This window comes from Falco peregrinus, chromosome 7, assembly GCF_023634155.1.
Source record: "Falco peregrinus isolate bFalPer1 chromosome 7, bFalPer1.pri, whole genome shotgun sequence".
In the NCBI taxonomy this organism is placed as follows: domain Eukaryota; kingdom Metazoa; phylum Chordata; class Aves; order Falconiformes; family Falconidae; genus Falco; species Falco peregrinus.
In genome coordinates, this window is record NC_073727.1 from 81,503,780 (window position 1) to 81,523,200 (window position 19,421).

At 35.7% G+C, this 19,421-nt stretch overlaps 2 protein-coding genes across 6 annotated transcripts in view; one reads left to right on the plus strand and one right to left on the minus strand.

Annotated features, from left to right (window-relative positions):
* The window catches only part of MYO6 (myosin VI), a 118,502-nt gene extending 101,925 nt beyond the window's left edge, over nucleotides 1-16,577 (plus strand). Inside the window, exons 29-35 of one of the 4 annotated variants that reach the window (XM_055810319.1) lie at nucleotides 199-228; nucleotides 703-741; nucleotides 4,124-4,227; nucleotides 5,567-5,698; nucleotides 9,221-9,247; nucleotides 11,494-11,712; nucleotides 13,139-16,577. In XM_055810319.1, coding sequence (XP_055666294.1) covers nucleotides 199-228; nucleotides 703-741; nucleotides 4,124-4,227; nucleotides 5,567-5,698; nucleotides 9,221-9,247; nucleotides 11,494-11,712; nucleotides 13,139-13,338 — 751 coding nt within the window. In that variant the 3' untranslated portion in view covers nucleotides 13,339-16,577. The remainder of the gene's footprint in view (nucleotides 1-198; nucleotides 229-702; nucleotides 742-4,123; nucleotides 4,228-5,566; nucleotides 5,699-9,220; nucleotides 9,248-11,493; nucleotides 11,713-13,138) is intronic. The other 3 variants (XM_055810320.1, XM_055810322.1, XM_055810323.1) reach the window with 3 other exon arrangements.
* Nucleotides 16,578-17,312: 735 nt separating this feature from the next.
* The window catches only part of IMPG1 (interphotoreceptor matrix proteoglycan 1), a 66,868-nt gene continuing 64,759 nt past the window's right edge, over nucleotides 17,313-19,421 (minus strand). Inside the window, exon 19 of one of the 2 annotated variants that reach the window (XM_027790814.2) lies at nucleotides 17,313-19,072. The gene's annotated coding sequence lies outside the window, so the exon portion shown is untranslated. The remainder of the gene's footprint in view (nucleotides 19,073-19,421) is intronic. The other variant, XM_005240284.3, reaches the window with a different exon arrangement.

Here is a 19,421-nt window from a genome sequence, read left to right on the forward strand (position 1 = left end):
AAAAAATAATTTAACAGTCATGATTGAATGAGAAAGGTGAGGAAAAAAGGTCAATATAATCCTGTTTCTCTGTTAATAAAAAAAATAATCATAAGATAGTAAATAAGATGTAAATACTATGACCCACCTTTTCCCACTTCACATTGTGAAAGGTAACTAGGAAGTAGTCTGTCTAACATAAATGTCTTCTATTTGCAGAGCCAATGGAACAAAGCTGCAAATGACTGCGTATGGCATTTTTTTTCTATTTGAATGCTCTAATAGAAAAAAAAGCAATACTAATTAATTCAAAGGAGATTGATAGTCCTGATATTTACTAATACCCCATAATAATTTTATTAGTGTGCATCTGTAAAATTTAAATCAGTTTGCAATACCTTGTATCCACTACTTTGCTTCTAATAAAAAAGTTAATAATCTAATATACCTAATAAGATCTATTTAGAGATGATTATATAGTGTAAATTTTTTCACATATCATCATCTATTTTTCACTGCCCTGTGTGATTTATTGCTCTTAAAAGAATCAAAGCTCTGTTTGTGTATATATATATATTAGAATGGAAAATATTTAAATAAGTAGCCACTTTTTGGTGCACTTTTAATTAGCTTCTGTTTGGTTGGCAAGAGACTTTCAGAGTTGTAAAGGTTGTTTTTATATTCATATGTTTGGTTTATGCTTATTTATCAATTTTCTTATAGGGAACAAATGGCCACAGAAATGTCAGAAATATTGTCTAGGTAGGTGAGAAGACAACACCAAACTAATTATTTTATAAAATCGCACATTAAATGGATTGAAGTGTTACGGAATAAAAAATCATAGAATCAAGTTTGGTGGGTTTTTTAAGTGCTAAGCAAACAAGTAAATTATTTCTTTCAGATAAATTTCCTTAATCAACATCTTTTGTCAGCAATTATTTTTCTGCTATTTTAATTGGTTCTAAAAAAATTAAATAGTTCATGTACCCTGGTGTTTTATGTAATTTTGGTAATGTTCCTCCAGTGCTCTTCTCTTTTCACCTTTCTTAAAATGATAATAGAAAACTAGGCTCCACATCTTTTGTAGGAGTACTTCTATAGATTCAACACAAAGTTAATGATGTTATTTAATGATAACTGTTAGCACTTATAGTAAGAAGATATTCTAGTTCAAATAAAAGCAATTTTGAAAATTACCATGTTAAAAGCATATTAAACCCCCTCTTAAGACAACTAAACAACATCCCCTTCTGAGATTTCTTGAATGCTAATGCAAATTTTTATGCACAATGCAGGAGAAAAGGTGAATGCAGGTCTAGATCTGAATACAGTTCTGCTGGAACAGTCTCATACTAACTTGTGTTAGAATACTAATACTCTGTGGAAAGAAATTGTAACAATGTCCTACATATCAGTGAGTAATTAGAAAGTGTATTGTGCAACTTAGGACAGAAATAACCTTTTGACATTCATTTTCTGAAGCCTACTAAGAAGCAAAATTGTTTAGAGAGCTTTTAAAAGTGAATCTGTTGTTACATAAGCTGCTATGCTGTGTATATATAGTCTGAAGATGATTGGTCTCTCATGATTGATGAGTTTTGTAGTTGTAGCATTGATAATTGGGAGTACAGCTGTTAACTAAATGTGTTTCTTGCAGTGGTATTTTAAGACTAGGAATAAACAATGTTGTGTGTAATGAAGTTAGCATGTGAATTTCGATGGCTAGATTGTATTGCATATATTGACACAGTTCCAGTGACAACGGCCAATACTTAATGTGAAAAAAAGTCACAAAACTTTGGGGCAAAATCAGAGGGTTTGTGTTTTGGTTGAATTCAAAATGCAGTACTTACTGTATGCTTGTTTAACTATTTATTTATTTTTTTTAACTTTCCATGTACTGGAAACTTCACTGAAGACTGATTTTTATTTTTTTTTTAGGTCTGAAAATACTGTTTATGACACATAATTTTGTCAGATTGAGTGTTGAAGACTGACTGTCATGTATCATGCTCTTCTCACTGCCAGACTGTTATGCTTAAAGTCATGTAGAAAACAAGAGTGATCTGCAGAGTGCAGAGTAGTACTGTAATGGAAAGACTAAGCCGTTCAATTGGATTAGCATTCTTAAAGATTACTAGTTTAACCAGAGATCTTACAGCCTAGTTCTGCTGCTCTAAATTATGGAGCAAACTCTTAGAGTGGTGGGCAGCGTTGCTAAATAAGGAAAATCCTTAGGATTTGTCAAATTAGGTTCAAAAAGGTTAGACACCAGGCAGCGGAAATTACATTTAGCAGCAATCCTTTAATGACCTACAGGTATGCCAGTGATAACAAAATATTAAAATACATATTTTGAAGGAGACTGTCTAATAATTTGTTTTACACTTAGTGAGTAGTGCTGAGGGTGCAGAAGGGTTCTTGTCCTTCAGCTATGTACTGATTAAAAGTCAAAGAGGTAATTTTTTATGTCAGAGTTCTCACATACCATAACTGGAAGCTGTGTGTTGACTCAGATTAGTAGCATACATAGGCATAATTAAGATGATGGTGCAATAAACAGTAAGATTCTGTAGTTTTAATTACATTTGAAGAGATGATTCAGTTGCTATTAAGAACATTTGGTTAAACAGATTGTTTTATTCTATGAAATTTAAATGGCATTTGTTACCTTGGTTTTAGAACTGCTATATCTACATAGAGAGATTTTTCACAGAAAATTTATTTATAACCTATTAAATAAAAAGGGAGAATAAACAATATCAAACTTTATAGTACCACATGAGACCTTTATGGAAAAACAAACTTTAAAATAATATTAACTGGATTATAAATACTGTAATAATGTAACAGTTCCACAAAGATATGGCTGCACAAACGGGCTTTAAATGAAAAGGCCTGGTCTCTTCTGGTTTTTTTTCTTGTTGATTTTCAGTATCACATATTGTATCAAGTATTTTGCTACCCCGTTAAAGATCTAGTTTCTTCTGAACAAATCCTCTCAGATCCTGAAAGATAATTCAGTTTGCCTCATGTTCTTAGTCCTCAGCTTTAGCAGAGGTTGGTTAGAAGCATGTGTGTGGTCTTGATTTCCTTAGTGTTTAAAAGGTATTCTGTTTGTCACTAAATGTTGGACTGTTTTGAACTTTGTTTATATCCAAATAATCCATGGGAAGTTTACTGTTCCATGGGGAGAGTTCTTCCACTTCTTATCCATACCACTGTTAAGAAAAAAAAAAAAATTTTTCAGGTTTATCATTATACATATATATTTAATGTTTGTTTCATGGGTAACCTTACACATATGGTTAAAGACGATGGAGATTTTAGTAATAATATATCAATTGCATTTACTGTTGACCTTATTGCATACACTACCTACACGACAAATACCTTTTGCCTTTGAAAAACACTGTTTCTGGATAAGTGTTTTTATACTTAGTAGTATACTTATACTACTACAGCCTTTCTTCTGAGAGTGGTCCTTTTATCCTTGGCATCTTTTGATGGTTCCAACCTCACCCCCCAAAAATAAGTATGGCTGTTCTCAGACAGCTACTATAGAAATAGTAGAGAATTAGTTTGATTTCTCTTATATTAGACTTTTGTCAAAGACATGGAATATTTTTTCTAATCTTGGTGCGAGGTTTTTGTCCTAATCCAGTTTTAAACAGCGCAGGAAACACCTTTTCTTCCTTCTACTTGTCTACTTCAGAAATATTTTTCTACACCTGTTTTTCTAATGGAACTAAAAATGTGTGTGGCCACTCGTTGTTGCCTGTATTCTGCATCTTGACTAGTACTAAGAAAAATGTACATCATTGTGGGGTGATGTACACATAAATGGAATATGTGTCTTTTCACAAATAAGTGCTAATAATTAATGACAATTCCTTTTACTCTCTAGGCAAGCAATCAGATTATTATATGATTTTGAACATAAATGATACTTCCGTTTTCTCTTAATCATTTGAACATGTGGAAAATAATATGGCACTTTATCTTTGAATTCAGTCCCTCTGCTGCTGCTTTTCATTGTAATAAACGTACTGCAGTGTGGATCACGTGGTCTGTTCCTCCTGTTTTAGCAATTCCTGTTTCATACTTGAAAAAATACATCTGTTTTTTTTAATAATTGTAGGGGTCCTTCAGTTCAAGCCACAAAAGCTGCTGCTGGTACTAAGAAGCATGATCTCAGTAAGTGGAAATATGCAGAGCTTCGTGATACAATCAATACATCCTGTGGTAAGTTGTTTGGGATTTTTTTGGGGGGGTGGGGTTCTGATTTGAGAAAGCAGTCAAGTTGTTGTTGTATGAAAGGTGTTCCTTTCTTTCTCTGACAAAGATAAAACCCTGCTCATTCATATATTCAGGTTTGAATGAATGTCAAATAAATTTTTAAAAGTTCTATTACCCCCAAAAGAACAGCAAACTAAGCTATTTCCCTACTGAGGAAACAGAATTTCCTTTATTACCTGCTTTACTGATTATATATTTATGATGTTAAACTGCTTGTGCCATTAAATACATATTTTTATTTTACATTAATTTAATGTCTCAGAATTATGAATTTCCACAAAGCGAATAATAGTTATAATGCTTTACCTAGAATTTGCTTGTTCTAAGAACTATTTTGTTATCACTTCTTGTTACCACAAAAATCACAAAAAACCAAATATGTCATGTAAAGCACAGTGTGAAATATTTTCTGTCTTAGATGTTCAGATTATTCTTTAATTTCAAAATGTGTCATTTCACTGGCAAGCTCACAGATGGGACATGAATTACTCTTCCCCAATATTATGAAGATAGATAAGAATTATTCCTTTATTAAATTTTACTGTTTCTTCCTGCTTCTGAATGAAAGCAGTTGGTTAATTTCTGATTTAAGATAACTCAAAATGTCTCCCTGGATGTAGGAATTAGAAATAAACCCATTCTCTCTATTTGTATTTAAAACCCAAAGTTAGCTCCTCTTTTGTTTTTATATATGCAAGACTGGAGCAATGTTTTCAGCTGAATAGGTGTTGCAGTAATACATGGTGATAATATGTGTTCGTTCCTAGTGAAACCAGTTTGGATTCTCTTAGGTGGCTAATGAAGAAGCCATGCAATCGTTCAGTCTCTTAGTATCATGAAATTCAGCAAAATTAAAATATATTTATGAAAGTGGAAAAAAGACCCCAGGTCTGAGCAGTCAAATTGCTGATTTTCCTTTTTTAAATTGCAGAAATAAAGTTCAGCAGTGAAACTTGATCTGTTTCTTTACTGCTTGGCTTGTGATACTGTTAACAGCCAAATTTAGTGAATTGAATGTTTTGTTTGTAACATTTCACTGATCCAAATCTCACAGTAGAACAGCTGCTTTGGGGACTACTCTCACTAAGGGAGAAAAGGATATATAGCACTCTGAGAGTCTTTCTGGGCCATAAAATACAGGTCCTGTTGCTGCAAAGAACGAGGGTTTGTTATAACATATTAGTATTACAATGTGATCTACAGTTATTTACCTGTCAATATAGAAAAGCATTGCATAAATACTTTTTCTGACTTTTTGTTCATGTCTTCCTTCTTTTTGTGACAGATATCGAACTGTTGGCAGCTTGCAGAGAAGAGTTTCACAGGAGGCTAAAGGTATATCATGCTTGGAAATCCAAGAACAAGAAACGCAATGCAGAAACAGAACAGCGTGCTCCCAAATCAGTCACAGACTATGGTGAGGAGAGATAATTTTGTGTTTATAATAATTTTGGTGACAGTATTCTAAAGAAAACATTTCTAGAATGAATGTTGGCATTGCTCGGTTGAAAGAAATTCTTGGGTTTCTAGAGTATTTTTATATTGATTTAAGGTAAATATTTTGAAAGGATTGGAACTGGCAAATACTTTGAGAAAGTAGAATACTTCTAGAGCTGAATAGCTTTCCCTGAAACTTTTTCTCATACCAGCTCACATCTGTTAAAAGTAGTTCTCGATTTGCTGATGCAGTTGCTGGCATTTTTGCTAAGTATTCATTGCTGTGCTACTTAAGAATAAGGAATTTAATTTTTCATTTTAGAAACCGTGGTTTGCATTTTGAGACTTTTGAGACTTCATTTTTGAGGTTGTTCATACCAGTTCTGACCTCATAATTACAAATGTTGCTTTCTGAGATAGTGAAAGTTCAGAACAGAGAGTTATATGTAAGGTTAGCATAGAAATTCTAAAAATAGTAAGAATCATAGAATCATTTAGGTTGGAAAAGACCTTTAAGATCATTGAGTCCAACCGTTACCTTAGCACTGACAAGGCCATCACTAAACCATGTCACTAAGCACCACATCCACACGTCTTTCAAATACCTCCGGGGATGGTGATTCCACCACCTCCCTGGGCAGCCTGTCCCAATGCTTGACCACCCTTGCTGGGCAGAAATTTTTCCTAATACCCAATCTAAACTTCTCCTGGTGCAACTGGAGGCTGTTTCCTCTTGTCCTGTCACTTGTTATCTGGGAGAAGAGACCAACCCCCACCTGCCCACAGCCTCCTCTCAGGCAGCTGTAGAGAGCGATAAGGTCCCCCCTGAGGCTCCTCCTCTCCAGGCTAAACACCCCCAGTTCCCTCAGCTGCTCCCCATAGAACTTGTGCTCCAGACCCTTCCCCAGCTCCGTTGCCCTGCTCTGGACACGCTCCAGCACCTCAGTGTCTGTCTGGTAGTGAGGGGCCCAAACCTGAACCCAGGATTCGAGGGGCGGCCTCACCAGTGCCCAGTACAGGGGGACAGTCACTGCCCTGGTCCTGCTGGCCACACTGTTGCTGATACAAGCCAGGATGCTGTTGCCCTCCTGGCCACCTGGGCACACCGATGGCTCATGTTCAGCCGGCTGTTGACCAGCACCCCCAGGTCCTTTCCCATCAGGCAGCTTTCCAGCCGCTCTTCCCCAAGCCTGTGGTGCTGTGTGGGGTTGTGGTGACCCAGGTGCAGGACCTGGCCCTGAGCCTTGCTGAACCTCATGCAACTGGCCTTGGCCCATTGATCCAGCCTGTCCAGACCCCCCTGCAGAGCCTTCCTGCCCTCAAGCAGATCAACACTCCCCCCCAATTTGCTGTCATCTGCAAACTTACTGAAGATACACTCAGTCTCCTCGTCCATACCATTGATAAAAGAGATTAAACAGAACTGGCCCCAATCCTGGGCCCAGGGGAACACCACTTGTGGCCATTTTCAAATAGTCCAGCTATGAGGAATTGCCTGTGATTTTTTCTGGTACTATGAAAAACAAGATTGGAAGGAATTATGCTCTGTTACATAATTCCCTGTTACATTTGGGGCCAGACAAAACAAAAAGTGTTGGTGATAAGGGTTTATTCTTTTGTAAGATATAGATATATAGACATAGATTTAGATCCTTTTGAAATGTGCTAATAATTTTCCCATTTACATCACTGTAAGCCTTGTAGACTTCAGGTTACATTCTTTTTATAAAAATGTTATGGGTCTTGATACTGCAGTTTTTTATTATGGGATGATAAACTTTGCATAGTCCCTGCTTTCTTTCTAGAGTGTCATTCTGATTTCACACATGGATGTTTATCATCAAACAGCGCACTAATGAAAGTGACTGCCTTTTAAATTCAACAGGAAGGTGTAGGAGTTACCACATGTTTATCACCGGCAGACCTGAAAATCAGGTGCCCAGTTTCTGGAGTGATACTTGCAGAGTTTGTTATTACTATTTTCGTGCCACTCCACCCCAAAAGTCCAGTGATCATCTGTTATAAAAGGAATCTACGAAATTAACAGGATCACAGCAAGTGGTACAATAAAGTCAGATCTTTCGTGCAGTCTTCTGGTTCTGTGATTTTTGTGTTCCTGGGCACACAGGTAATGGGAGAGGCAAAGGAAAGAGAAGATGTCAAGAAGGTGCTCTCCCCAAAGTCCCATTAGCCTGGGATTGGAGCATTGTCCTGAGCAATGGGGGATATGGATGCCCTTCTTATTCTCAGTGTTAGTCCTTATACAAAGGTGTCTCCTTCCCCTTGGTTCATTTCCTGAGTTATGTGTTGCTTATAGCATTACCTGAGAATTGTGAGTTTTTCAGGGAGGTTTGGTACAGGTATATGGTAGGTGAAATCTCAGCCCCTGGAAGAGATGTTATCAAAGAAGGGGTCCTTGTGTCCATACCTAGTAATGCAGTTTTAAGTGCTCTAAGAAAGCTTATGACTGAAATAGCAGGAAAAGGCATTTGAAGCACTTCTGCAAAGTGGTATTTTGCTTTGAACTTGAGCTTGCAAGTTCTGTCTGAAGCTAAATGGGTAAAATAAATATTCATGCATAGCATTGCTGATGGAAAGTGTCAAAGAGCAGAGAAATATTTGGATTTGTGCAAATAAAGCTTGGAATATTCATGTTCTCCTCACATTTAGATAGACGTTTACAGAATTCCTTTCAGTGTTTTTCATTGCATTTTTTATTTTTTCTTGAAACATGGCTTCATGTTTCCGAAGAGAAGTTAGAATGTTGCTGTTCAGAGAAAGTCACTGATAGTGACCGTCAGGAACTCTCATGAATGCGGGAAGTAATTCTTCCTATTGCAAATAATTATGCTATATGGGCATTTCACATCTATATATTACTATGATCTGAGAAGGTAGTAAGAAGGAACTCTGATTTCTTAGATGTTTAAGCTAAAAGTCTTTCAGATGTCAGTGGATGTGTGCTTCAAATTATGTAGTTTTATCTTTCCACCTTTTCACTGATGTAGTGTAATTTTACAGGCATTCTTTAATTAAATTTATACATTCAGTATAGAAGCCAACCACTGGTTTGTGTATTATTATTGGAATAGGCAGATTCGGTATTAATAGAGGTCTGGAAAATTTTTCCTTAACAGAAATGTCAAAAATTAAAAAGTACTATGTTAATTAGATAGGAGATTTGTTATGGCAGTCTGTGCTTAGCATGTGTGCAACCAAGGCTTTATAACAGGTATCACAAATCATTGAAGTAATCGATTTCAAAATTAAATCCTGAAGATAGAAGTATTTGGAGATTTATGAAACTTGAGGAGACATTTTATATATGTCAGTGAGCAGAAAATGAATAGAAATATTTAGCTCAACATCTGTGTTTATTTTTTAACTAGAATTTCCATTTGTCTGTCTTCAGCATTGATGAAAAATGTTGAGGTAATGAAACTATAACTTATAAAGGATCAGCAATTTTATGTTTTGTTCAACATGTAATATTTGTTCACAGATTTTGCACCATTTTTGAGCAACTCAAGTAAGTGGGGAGATGATTATTTAAGCTAACTTTGAAGAATAGGAACACTTGAGACATCTGTACTAACATTAATTAATCCAGTGTTTTGCTACACCTGTACATATAATTTAATTGTTCAAAAAAATTCTATTTTACAATTTGGCAACGTTATTCAGCTGATGGTAATTATATGTTACTCTAGTAATATATGAACGTACTTTACTGCTGATCTTCATGAGATCCTTCTTATCCATTTGAGCAGTCATGGGAAGGGAGAATGAAATAACCTTTTTATGTAGGTTATTTGAAGGTATAATCCCTATTTCCCCCCCCCCCCCCCCTCCCCTCCCCAGGCCCCCAAGAAATACTGTGCTTGCTCTGATATTTTTTACTGTCTGCACATGGCTTTTTGTTGTAGCAAAACTCTGGAATCAACTTAATATAACGACTATTTTCCTAGCACACAGACTAACATTCAGGTGATGGTTTCTTTTGAATAAAGAACTACAATTCTATAGCACTGAAAAGTAGAGGCTATACTGGCTGCTTAGCATTTCTGTCCTGTAGATTTCCTCTTGGATTGAGCTATGCATAGGTGTAGACATAAGCCTTAGCAGTTACCACCCAGTGCAAAAAAAGTGTTAGATGATGCTAAAGCACTGGTCTGCTGTGATAGATGTTCAAACAATTTGCAGAAAATAGAATTAATCTCTTATAAACTGTGAACTATATCTCCTTGTAAAATACATGCTTTATCAGAGTTGGTGTATAAAAGTGGCATTCACCTATTAAAATCTCTTGTTTTTCTCCTCTTTGTTTACGTAGACATGGAAATAAAATAGGGGATATGATTTGTATAGTATGTATTTTTTTTTTAAGGTTCTGCTCTTCACATTTAGAAAAACTAGTTTTGCTTGAATCTAAGTGAAATGAGTTTCAAGGTGCAGTTGCTAGTCTATTAGTCTTGTTCATAACATAAATACATAATTAGAAGAGATTGTAATTTTTTATTTAATCAAATTTTAGCTCTAAATTAGCTTTGCTGCTTAATAGACAATGGGAAAAGAAAAAGGAATACATTTTTGTTTATTCCATTTATGCTGAAACATGGAACTGTTAATACTGATTTTCTTTTGTAGAGGTGACATAGATTCACAATCAGAATTTCTTAAACAGGATATATGTAACAGTGATATTGTAAACCACTAAAATAGGATCTGTAATTTTACAGGAGGCAGTTATTAAAGGAAAAGATCTTGCTTATAAGAGTATTTACTATTCTAAACTGATTATTATAGTGTATACATAAAATTAAGAAGGCTGGTCAGTTGATGAGTTAACATAGAGAGTATATGCTTTTATTCAAAAGAAAGTTTCTCTCCCAAGTCTGAAATGTGTGGGACTCTGAGGGACTCCAGAACTGCACAAGAAATGTATACTAATATATATATATAGGAAGCTTTAAGATTTCGTATAACTCTTGTCTCCTCTAGAGTTCGGTCTGTTGATCTTGATGGTCTGACATAAAAAATTTCTTTGAAAAATTGTTTCTTTGAAAAAGAAAGCAGCCAGAGACTAGTTCTAATGCTGGAGTTCAGTACACACAAATCTAGGCAGAAAGTTATGTGTGGTGGCAGTTTGTAATAAGCAATTTGTTGTCAATGTTTCTATTAACAAATTATTCATTTCTAACAGTATTATACACACTTCTGTGTTGACTATCAAAAATCTTCAAGTGGTGCTTTGCATTTTTGTAACTGAAAATGCTTCTTTGTGCTGTGACACTGTGACCTTGTTTTACAAAGAAATGGACTGAACTAGGGCAGTTGCTGATTAATGTTTCTGTTGATAAGCAATTTTATATGGGGAAGTTTTACCTAAATACTGATTTTAAAGCAGAATGTGTTATTTTACTTACTCTGTTTTGTCTAAATGTACCTGATGCCACTGAGCAACCTATAGAGTAACCTATAGATACAATAGTTAATGTGAGCCTTTCCTCACCAGTGTTGTAGCTGTAGTGATTAAAAGAATGCATATTTTATGAGATGGGAGTACTTTTCAGGTTTTTTGGACTTCAGATGACCTTGTATTCAGAGAGAATCTCTGGTTTTGGGGGGTCTGGTTTGGGTTTTTTTGGGGGGCGGTGTTTGGTTGGTTTGGTTTTTTCCTTTTTTTTTTTTCCTTTGCTACTATCAAGCAAGTCGTAATACATCTTTCTTGTTTTCTACTTGTTTTGTTTGCTTTTTTTTTTCCCTGTGTGTTAGCTCAACAGAATTCGACAGCCCAGCTACCAGCCAGGCAACAAGAGATTGAAATGAACAGGCAGCAGCGCTACTTCCGCATTCCCTTCATCCGTCCTGCGGACCAGTACAAAGATCCCCAGAACAAGAAGAAGGGTTGGTGGTATGCGCATTTTGATGGGCCATGGATTGCTCGACAAATGGAACTTCATCCTGACAAGGCACCCATTCTCCTTGTAGCAGGTTGGTATTGACAGCAAAATTCAAGCGTTGAAAAGGGTCAGAGTTGATAACTAACTTCAGAAAAAGAGGGTAATGATACAAATTTCCCAAGTTGCGTTGTCTTGTTTTCACCAGCAGTTCTTGTCTGGGCAGAATTTGAGGATTTGGGACGGCTGTTGATGGTGGCCAAATGTTACAGAATATCAGCTGGAAATATAACTGGTCGCGTGTTTTACTTGTACATGTACTTTAATGTAGGAAATAATAGACAGAGTGGGAATCCAAATGTAAATAGTTTTATCACTGAGTGTCCTCAGATGATTCACCGAACTCAAAACAGCGTGAAGATAAAAAGTCACAATTTATCTGGAATAGTTCTAGTCGTCATTGTATTAGGTTTTAGTTAGCTTTGAAAAATTACAGCAGTTTGTATCAAAACAATTTGCACACACAATATACTGTTGTTCCATAGTAAAGTGCTAATAGCAAACTGATGCTTTTACCATGTTTATGCTGCCTAGTATGGGAGAATAGCTTTTTAATCTTAAACATTTAAAATAAAAACTAAACGTGGCAATGGATAGGTAGAGATTTATCTGGTAATGAGATGTGTCCTTTACTGGAGTATAACAAAAGGGGGAGAAAACACTGGAGAAATGCTGTTTACAGTTCTGTGTTTCAAGTTTTTATTTTTAGCTTGGGAACTGCAGAAAAGGCCATAACCAATTTGTTTAGCTTCGTAGTGATGCTTTACTAGCATCAAAAGTTCATTTGTGTTCTGCTGATTATTTTTAATAGAATTCCTTATACAGCTTGCCTGTTCGGTGTCAAAGCCCATAGCTAAAAATAGCATTGCTACCATGTATACCACATTCAGTGGATTGCGTTTAAAAAATATGATTAAAATACAGTGTGTGAGCTGCACTCATCGTTTCATTAGATTCTCTGTGTCAGTCCCATTTGGGAAACATTGTTTAGCATGGGAGGTTGAGAGATTAAGAATACTGGCTACTTGATCAAGTCTTGAGTTCTTAGTTGCTTTGCTACATTTAAACAAATTAAATAATAACAGCAGTTCACTGTAAAACTGAAAGTGTGTGTAAAACAAATGCAGGTTGTCATCCCGTAGTGGATTTAAGGAGACTGTATCAAGATGCGGATCTTTTCTGTTCCTTTTTGCTCCCTTTTTAAGGACAATTTTGTCAGTTGCAACATCTGATACTACTTTATTCTGATAGTGCTTTTCTGCTCTGTATGTAACACAAAAAAAAAAAAAAACAACCCAAACCCAAAAATAATCTGTGTCTGAGGACTGATTTCCCAGTAAACTCTGGTGTATTAACAAACTAGAGCTTGACAGAGGAAATATAATTAACAAAGATCTAATCTTTGTTAATGGGACCTTTGATGATGTAAGAGCTTTTTCTTTTTCCCTTTGCCGTTCCAGGTAAGGATGATATGGATATGTGTGAGCTTAATCTTGAAGAGACTGGTTTAACTCGAAAGCGAGGTGCTGAAATTTTGCCGAGACAGTTTGAAGAAATTTGGGAGCGCTGTGGAGGTATCCAGTATCTTCAAAATGCAATTGAAAGCAGACAGGCTCGTCCTACGTACGCTACAGCCATGCTGCAGAACCTGTTGAAATAAATGGTCATTTTGCACCGTAGCGTTTGAGATGAGAACCCTTGCCCATGATACAAAGGGAAGAGTTCCTCTGCGCAACAGAGGACGTACACATTCTAGAATCGTATTAGAGATGTTTAATATAAAGTGAACAGATTTTATTAATCATGTGGTTTGTTAATTTGTACTTTATGATGTTTAATTTGTGTAGTGGCCTTCACTAGGTATGAGGACCTTGAAGAAACTTCAGTGTAGTTTGTTGCATTTTGTTTATATGTTGCGTTTTCCTTAACAGTTTCTGTTATAACTCTTCTAAGCAATTTGTCTGTACTTGGGTACATATTACAAAGAACTGTATTGCAACCGCCTTTTTATAATGTCCCCTCTTTAAAACACTGAATAGTTGGCTTCTAGTGGTGACCCTAGTAAAGAGGGTATGCTGTTACTAATAACTGGAATTGTGAGGCCTTAGCTTTGACTTCTGTTTCGGAGAAGTTGGAGTATACTTTTATATAATCTGAGACATTTTTATGTCCTGATTTGAAGGCTGGTTAGTGTCTGTACTGACTTTTTCAGAAACTGATGGGAAATCCTCCTAAACTTGAGACCCATAAAGTCCTATTTAATGCATTCTCTGTCTTGGTTTAAGAGAAGGGGTTTTCTGTACATTCAGAGAAGAGCATTCATGTATGTCAATACCGTGTAATACTGGAGGTACTCAAAGAATGTACTGCTCATTAGGGCTTATACCACTTCTCCCTTAGTTTCTTTTTCTCTTTAAGTACAAATTTCCTTTAGACCTTTATTGTTCTGACCAGGTTTCCATTAGGAATGTTTGGACAATTTGTTTATCCAGCTAGTGTAATTTCAGTATATTATGCAAAATTGTCCAAGACTTGTATCTGGAGGCATGTAAGATTAAGGATAGCATAAGGGAAATGTGTTCAGCTTTTTTGGTGGTGGTATAACTTCACTGAATATTGAGGCTTGAGCCTCAGATATCCTGTTTATTTTAATTGTAAAAAGATGCATAAGTTCTGTACCTTTTGTTAGACCGTGTAAAAACTTGGTCCAGTAATATAATGCATCATCCTAATACTATGTGCTGATGAAATAGCTACAATTTTTAGTATACTGGAATATGGTAGTGATTCAGACACTGAGCTTTACCTTAATCACCTCTATCAAGTTTCATAGCCTATAACTGTTCCCATATTAAGCAGTTTCTTTTGGGAGGTTTTGTGGGTGGGAATTACTAAATTCTCGCAGTTTTAGGATGCATCTTGTTCACTTATGTGAACACAGTTTCACTGTGCTGGCCATTATATCAACAAAGTAAACTTGATTATTTATTATCTCTCTGATAGGATTTTGAAATACAAGTAGCTTGATATCTAACTACTTACTGAACCTGATTTCAAAATGAAGCCTTGCTCTATGAATTGATAAAGTTTGCTTAAGCTATAAAATAATTTCTTCACTGTTTACTCAGTTTGAAACCTCTCGGAAGCTTTATTTTTTTAAATGCATAGATACACTTAATTGAACTTTCAAGGGATACGGTTCTGTAGCAAGAAGGCTACAGAAAGAGAGAGCTCCTGATGCATACACCTTTGCTGACCTTGGGTTGCGGTTGCATGCCACAGTTTGCTTGTTATAAATGCACTCCTTACTGTAATACATGTGGAGATATTTGGTTAACACATTAACTCCATATGAGTCCGCTGCATCAGGGAATCTCAGCTTCCACTGTGTACCTACTCTTACTTTTTCATCATGTGATTGCGAATGAGAAAATGTTTTCTTTTTACCCAAATCCTTCACTGAAGCAGTAATTTTTGGCTGGAAGGCAAAAGCGGTGGATCAGACTGCTGGCTAGCAAGTTGTGTGCAAACCTGTACAGTGGTGAATGAATTGGAACCAAAGTTTCAGAACTTCCAGCCTCTAGAAACTTGGCACTGCAAGAAGCTATGGTCATTCATGCAATACAAGGAACAAAAATCACTGAACTGATAGGGCTGAGACGCCCTACCCTGTATTTATTACTATCTGGATTTAGCTTCTTGACTTAACACATTCTGTCTCAGTTTAGAGAGAGAGAGAGAGAGAGAGAGAGGGGGGGGGGGGTAATATAAAAGAGGTCATCTGAGACTGAACATGGTAAGCAAAGAACCTCAATACTTAAGTGTATGTGTATATGTATATACACATATACATGCTTAACTTTTTTTGTGTATGTATGTGTAAACGTACTTGTGGGGAACTAAAAATTAACTGATTTTTTTCCAGTCTGTCCCTTTGATTATGCCAGGATGTCCTGGCCTGGCATCAGAAAGAAAATTTATTTTTCAGAATGGGGTGTATGAGAATGCTTGTTAACTAAATTACTGAAAAATATGACCTGTCGGGAAAATAAAATTGACTTTGAAATAGTGGAAGAGGAACTGGTGGCTGGATGTTCTCAAATGAGATGTTCCCACCTCTCTGCATTGCTCCAGTGGTATGCCTGAGGCAAGCAGAAGATGCATTCAAAACATCAGGATATTTTCGTTTGCACAGTAGCAGGCTTGCTTTTTTGTCTTTTTAAAAATTCTTTTCAGCAAAAGCAGCATCTGCTTTTACTTTTACTGATCTTTTTGTGCACAAAATTAATTCTCAAGTCATTTCAGATTTTTTTTTTTTTGACATGTCAGACAATGTTCAGCTGCTTGCCAATTGTTTCTGTAGTCCCATCTACCGTGTCAGATAATTATACTGTTGGTGGATTTGGAGATAAAATAAAAAAGGAGAAGAGGGGGTTGATCTGTAGGATTGCGGTATTGCTTAATGCCCTTCTGATCTATGGTTATAGAGGAAAATTTCAATTGTTTTTGGAAGCAAAATGATGAGGTAAGCATGTTGGCTTGGTTCTGTGTGTTTGATTTAAAAAAAAAAAAATGTTCCTGCCTCTCAGTGAAGCTGTCCGTTATAGTTGAATTCTTGTGCATGAAACACTCCACAAAACAAAGGAGAGGAAGAGAATCACCGTGCTAGGCTACATTCCTGACTAGGTGACCCAGGAATATGAATTTTCTAGAGAATGCTACTTCGAATATCACAAAGTCATTAAATACTTGTCTTTCATCCACTGATAAGATTGTTTTTCTTTACTTAGTTGCATCCTTTGGGTTTTTCTCTACATTCTTTATTTAAAGTATTTAAATTACCTCCTAATACTGTACTGAAAATTTTAAAAAATAAATACATTCCATGTTGAAATCTCAGTTGTATCTCATTACCATTTTGTCTTTAAAGATTTAAAGCATAATAAGTAAGGGTAAATTAAGTTATGAGAAGGATAAAAGGAGTTCTGTGCTGCAACTGTCTGGTGCTTTTCTATCAGATGTTTATGGTGCTTAAAGCTACTCTAGTAGAGGCTTGGTCTTTATTTTCTAAGGTAAGTGTTCCTCTAAAATAACATCCTGATATTAAAAAAATCCTGATTTTGTTACCATTTATGTCTCATACGTCATTTCTCAGTATTTGTTGAAACAAGTATCTTTTTATTACTATTTTTTAACCTATAGTGCTATCACTTCCAATGTATTTATCGTTTGCTGTGCTGTGCGCTGTTTGCATCTTTTCCATTTTAGATATAACACTTGGTGACTAGTGAAACCACTCCTGATGCTTCAGGTTTGTGGGCTGCAGGAAAAGCTTTGTTTGGGGTGGAGATGTGGTGTCACTTTTAGTTATGGGGTTTTTTGTTTGTTTGGTTTGGTTTTTTATAAAAAGTGTTATCAAACTTTCCTGTCTTAAGGGACAAATCAGACTGTTGGGTTGGTGGTTTTGTTTGTTTTTTTTTTTTTTAATTTAAGAAGAGTGAAATAATTCAGACTTTGATATCTAGGAGATGCAATTTTGTTTCACTTTCCTTATGGCTTTCATCTCCAGCTGTAGCTTTACATCAGTTTTAAGATAACATGATGTGTTTTAGTGTGAGATTAAATACCAGCTCAATTCTCTGTGAAATTTTCAAGTAAATATTTTTATTATATTTTATTGAAATACAAAAGGCTTACGTCCAGCAAATATATTTGGTAATTAATAGTTGAGAGTGATAAATACAATAATGAATAATCATTATTAAAATACACATTTTAAAATCACTTACTTTTTAATCTGATTATTGATAACTAGCATGAATTGAAATGTACTAAACACATACAAAAATACATTTGTAATGGAAAAAATGAATGCTGTCAGCATTCTTAATGCATTCTTAACTTACATGAGCAATAGTGAAAAGCTAACATTTGTTGGCAGGGGTGACTTCTGGTGCCCTGCAAGAAGTACTTTTAAAGTAGAGTTTTATTCTGAAGTGTTATAAAACCACATCTTAGGTTTCTTTTTTATATTTTTTTTTTCCTAGTTAAATAAAGTAAGTAAAAATACTTTTTCAGCTGTAAAAACTCAACCTTGTATTCTTGGTGCATTGCCTTCATTTGTACACAATCTCCAGTTTTGGTGGTTCTGCAGGCAAATCTGTGCAGTTAATTGTTTGGAATTCATAAACAGTTCTTTTGAGTGTACGTAATAAGGTAAACTAAAGTTCGGTCTTCGCTGTGGTAACTGTGTGGTACAAAGTAAAAAGAATTGTCACTAAAACCAGCTACTGTCCTGAATACATGAGAGTTTCACATCTGAATGAGGAGCTGTCGTCCAGCGTAGTCGTGAATGTTGCAGAAGCTCAGTTTGAGCTGTAAGTACAACTTGCGATATGCACCGAGCAACAAACAGTGCCTGGATATGATACACAGGTGCAGCATATAGATGGAGATATACTCAAGAAAAAGATGTTCAAGGTAAAGTAATGCTCATACCTGAATCAGGATTGTGGATCCATAGAGCATGAACTCTTAAGCCTATTAAATACTTAATGGCCACCCATTGTCTGCTTAGATTTCTTCTACAAACACTAATAATAACCTCTAAAAATTGTTTGTGTGTATGTTGAGTTTAAAGTGTACGCATTTACGGGCAAGACTGTAACCTGCTTGCCTCGGGGGGTGCTCGTGAACCTAAATCTCATGTTCTAAAAAGATGAAACTGCAGGTATTGTGCCTCAGCAAAAGGTTTGAAGTTTTGGGATAACCTGGCAGTTTAACCAGAAGTTAAGCAGTGAAGTGTATGTGTACATATGTGTACATAATGTGTTTGCTAGCAGAAAAATAGGAATCTGATGTTCATAGAAACGGTTAAAAAAAAATAATCCCAGCTTCTGTGTGGTTTGCAATGTGAGCATTGCAGGGAGAGAATGAAAACGTTCCCAAATGCTTTTAATGTGGCCTTTGGTCAATGACAGGTCTTATTTCCGTGTCTGCCAGTCACAGGAGTGTGTGTAAGGAAGGTTCATAAAAAGGTAGAGGAATGTGATAAAGTTTCCCTGACATTTTTATCGGAATGGTTGCGACATACAATATTGGAAAAAAGTCACTTGTCAGCAAAATCTATTTCTAGCACTCAGCCCTTAAATAAAAATACAGTTCAGGTGTGTAAGCACTGGATGCTTAATGCAAGCATCTTAACACTGGTGACTTCTTACTAGGCAAACTTTAGATATGGTCAGCTTGTTCTTATTTAATAAAACATTTTTTTTTTAATGTGTACTGTTTTTAAAGCTGAAATGTTATATCCTTAGAAATCCTTGAATATTTTCCATATGCATCATCAACCTGAAGTCCAGTCTTGGATAATGAAGACCTCCTTTTTTGAGTACCTGTAAGAGAAACTCTCATAAGACATTTGAATAGCTTTTGTGAATTTGAAAATGCATTATTTATCTACTGCTAATAGGCAAGGCCTCACTAAAATCTGTTGAGATAACGTCCAGGTCATTGTAAGAAGAACTGAGTTAATCCTGAAGTTATTTTTTACATACTAAGTTACTGAGTTCAGAGTAAAGTTATTATTTTTCCTTCGTGGTGTAACAGTGCTGTGCTTCTGTGTGAAATAACAAGCAAGTACCGCTGATACCATCATAATCTGAAGACCATGTTTTTGACTAAAATAATTACAGTGCAGTGTGCTAGAAAAGAAGTCATATCTAAAGTATCTACAAGCGTCAC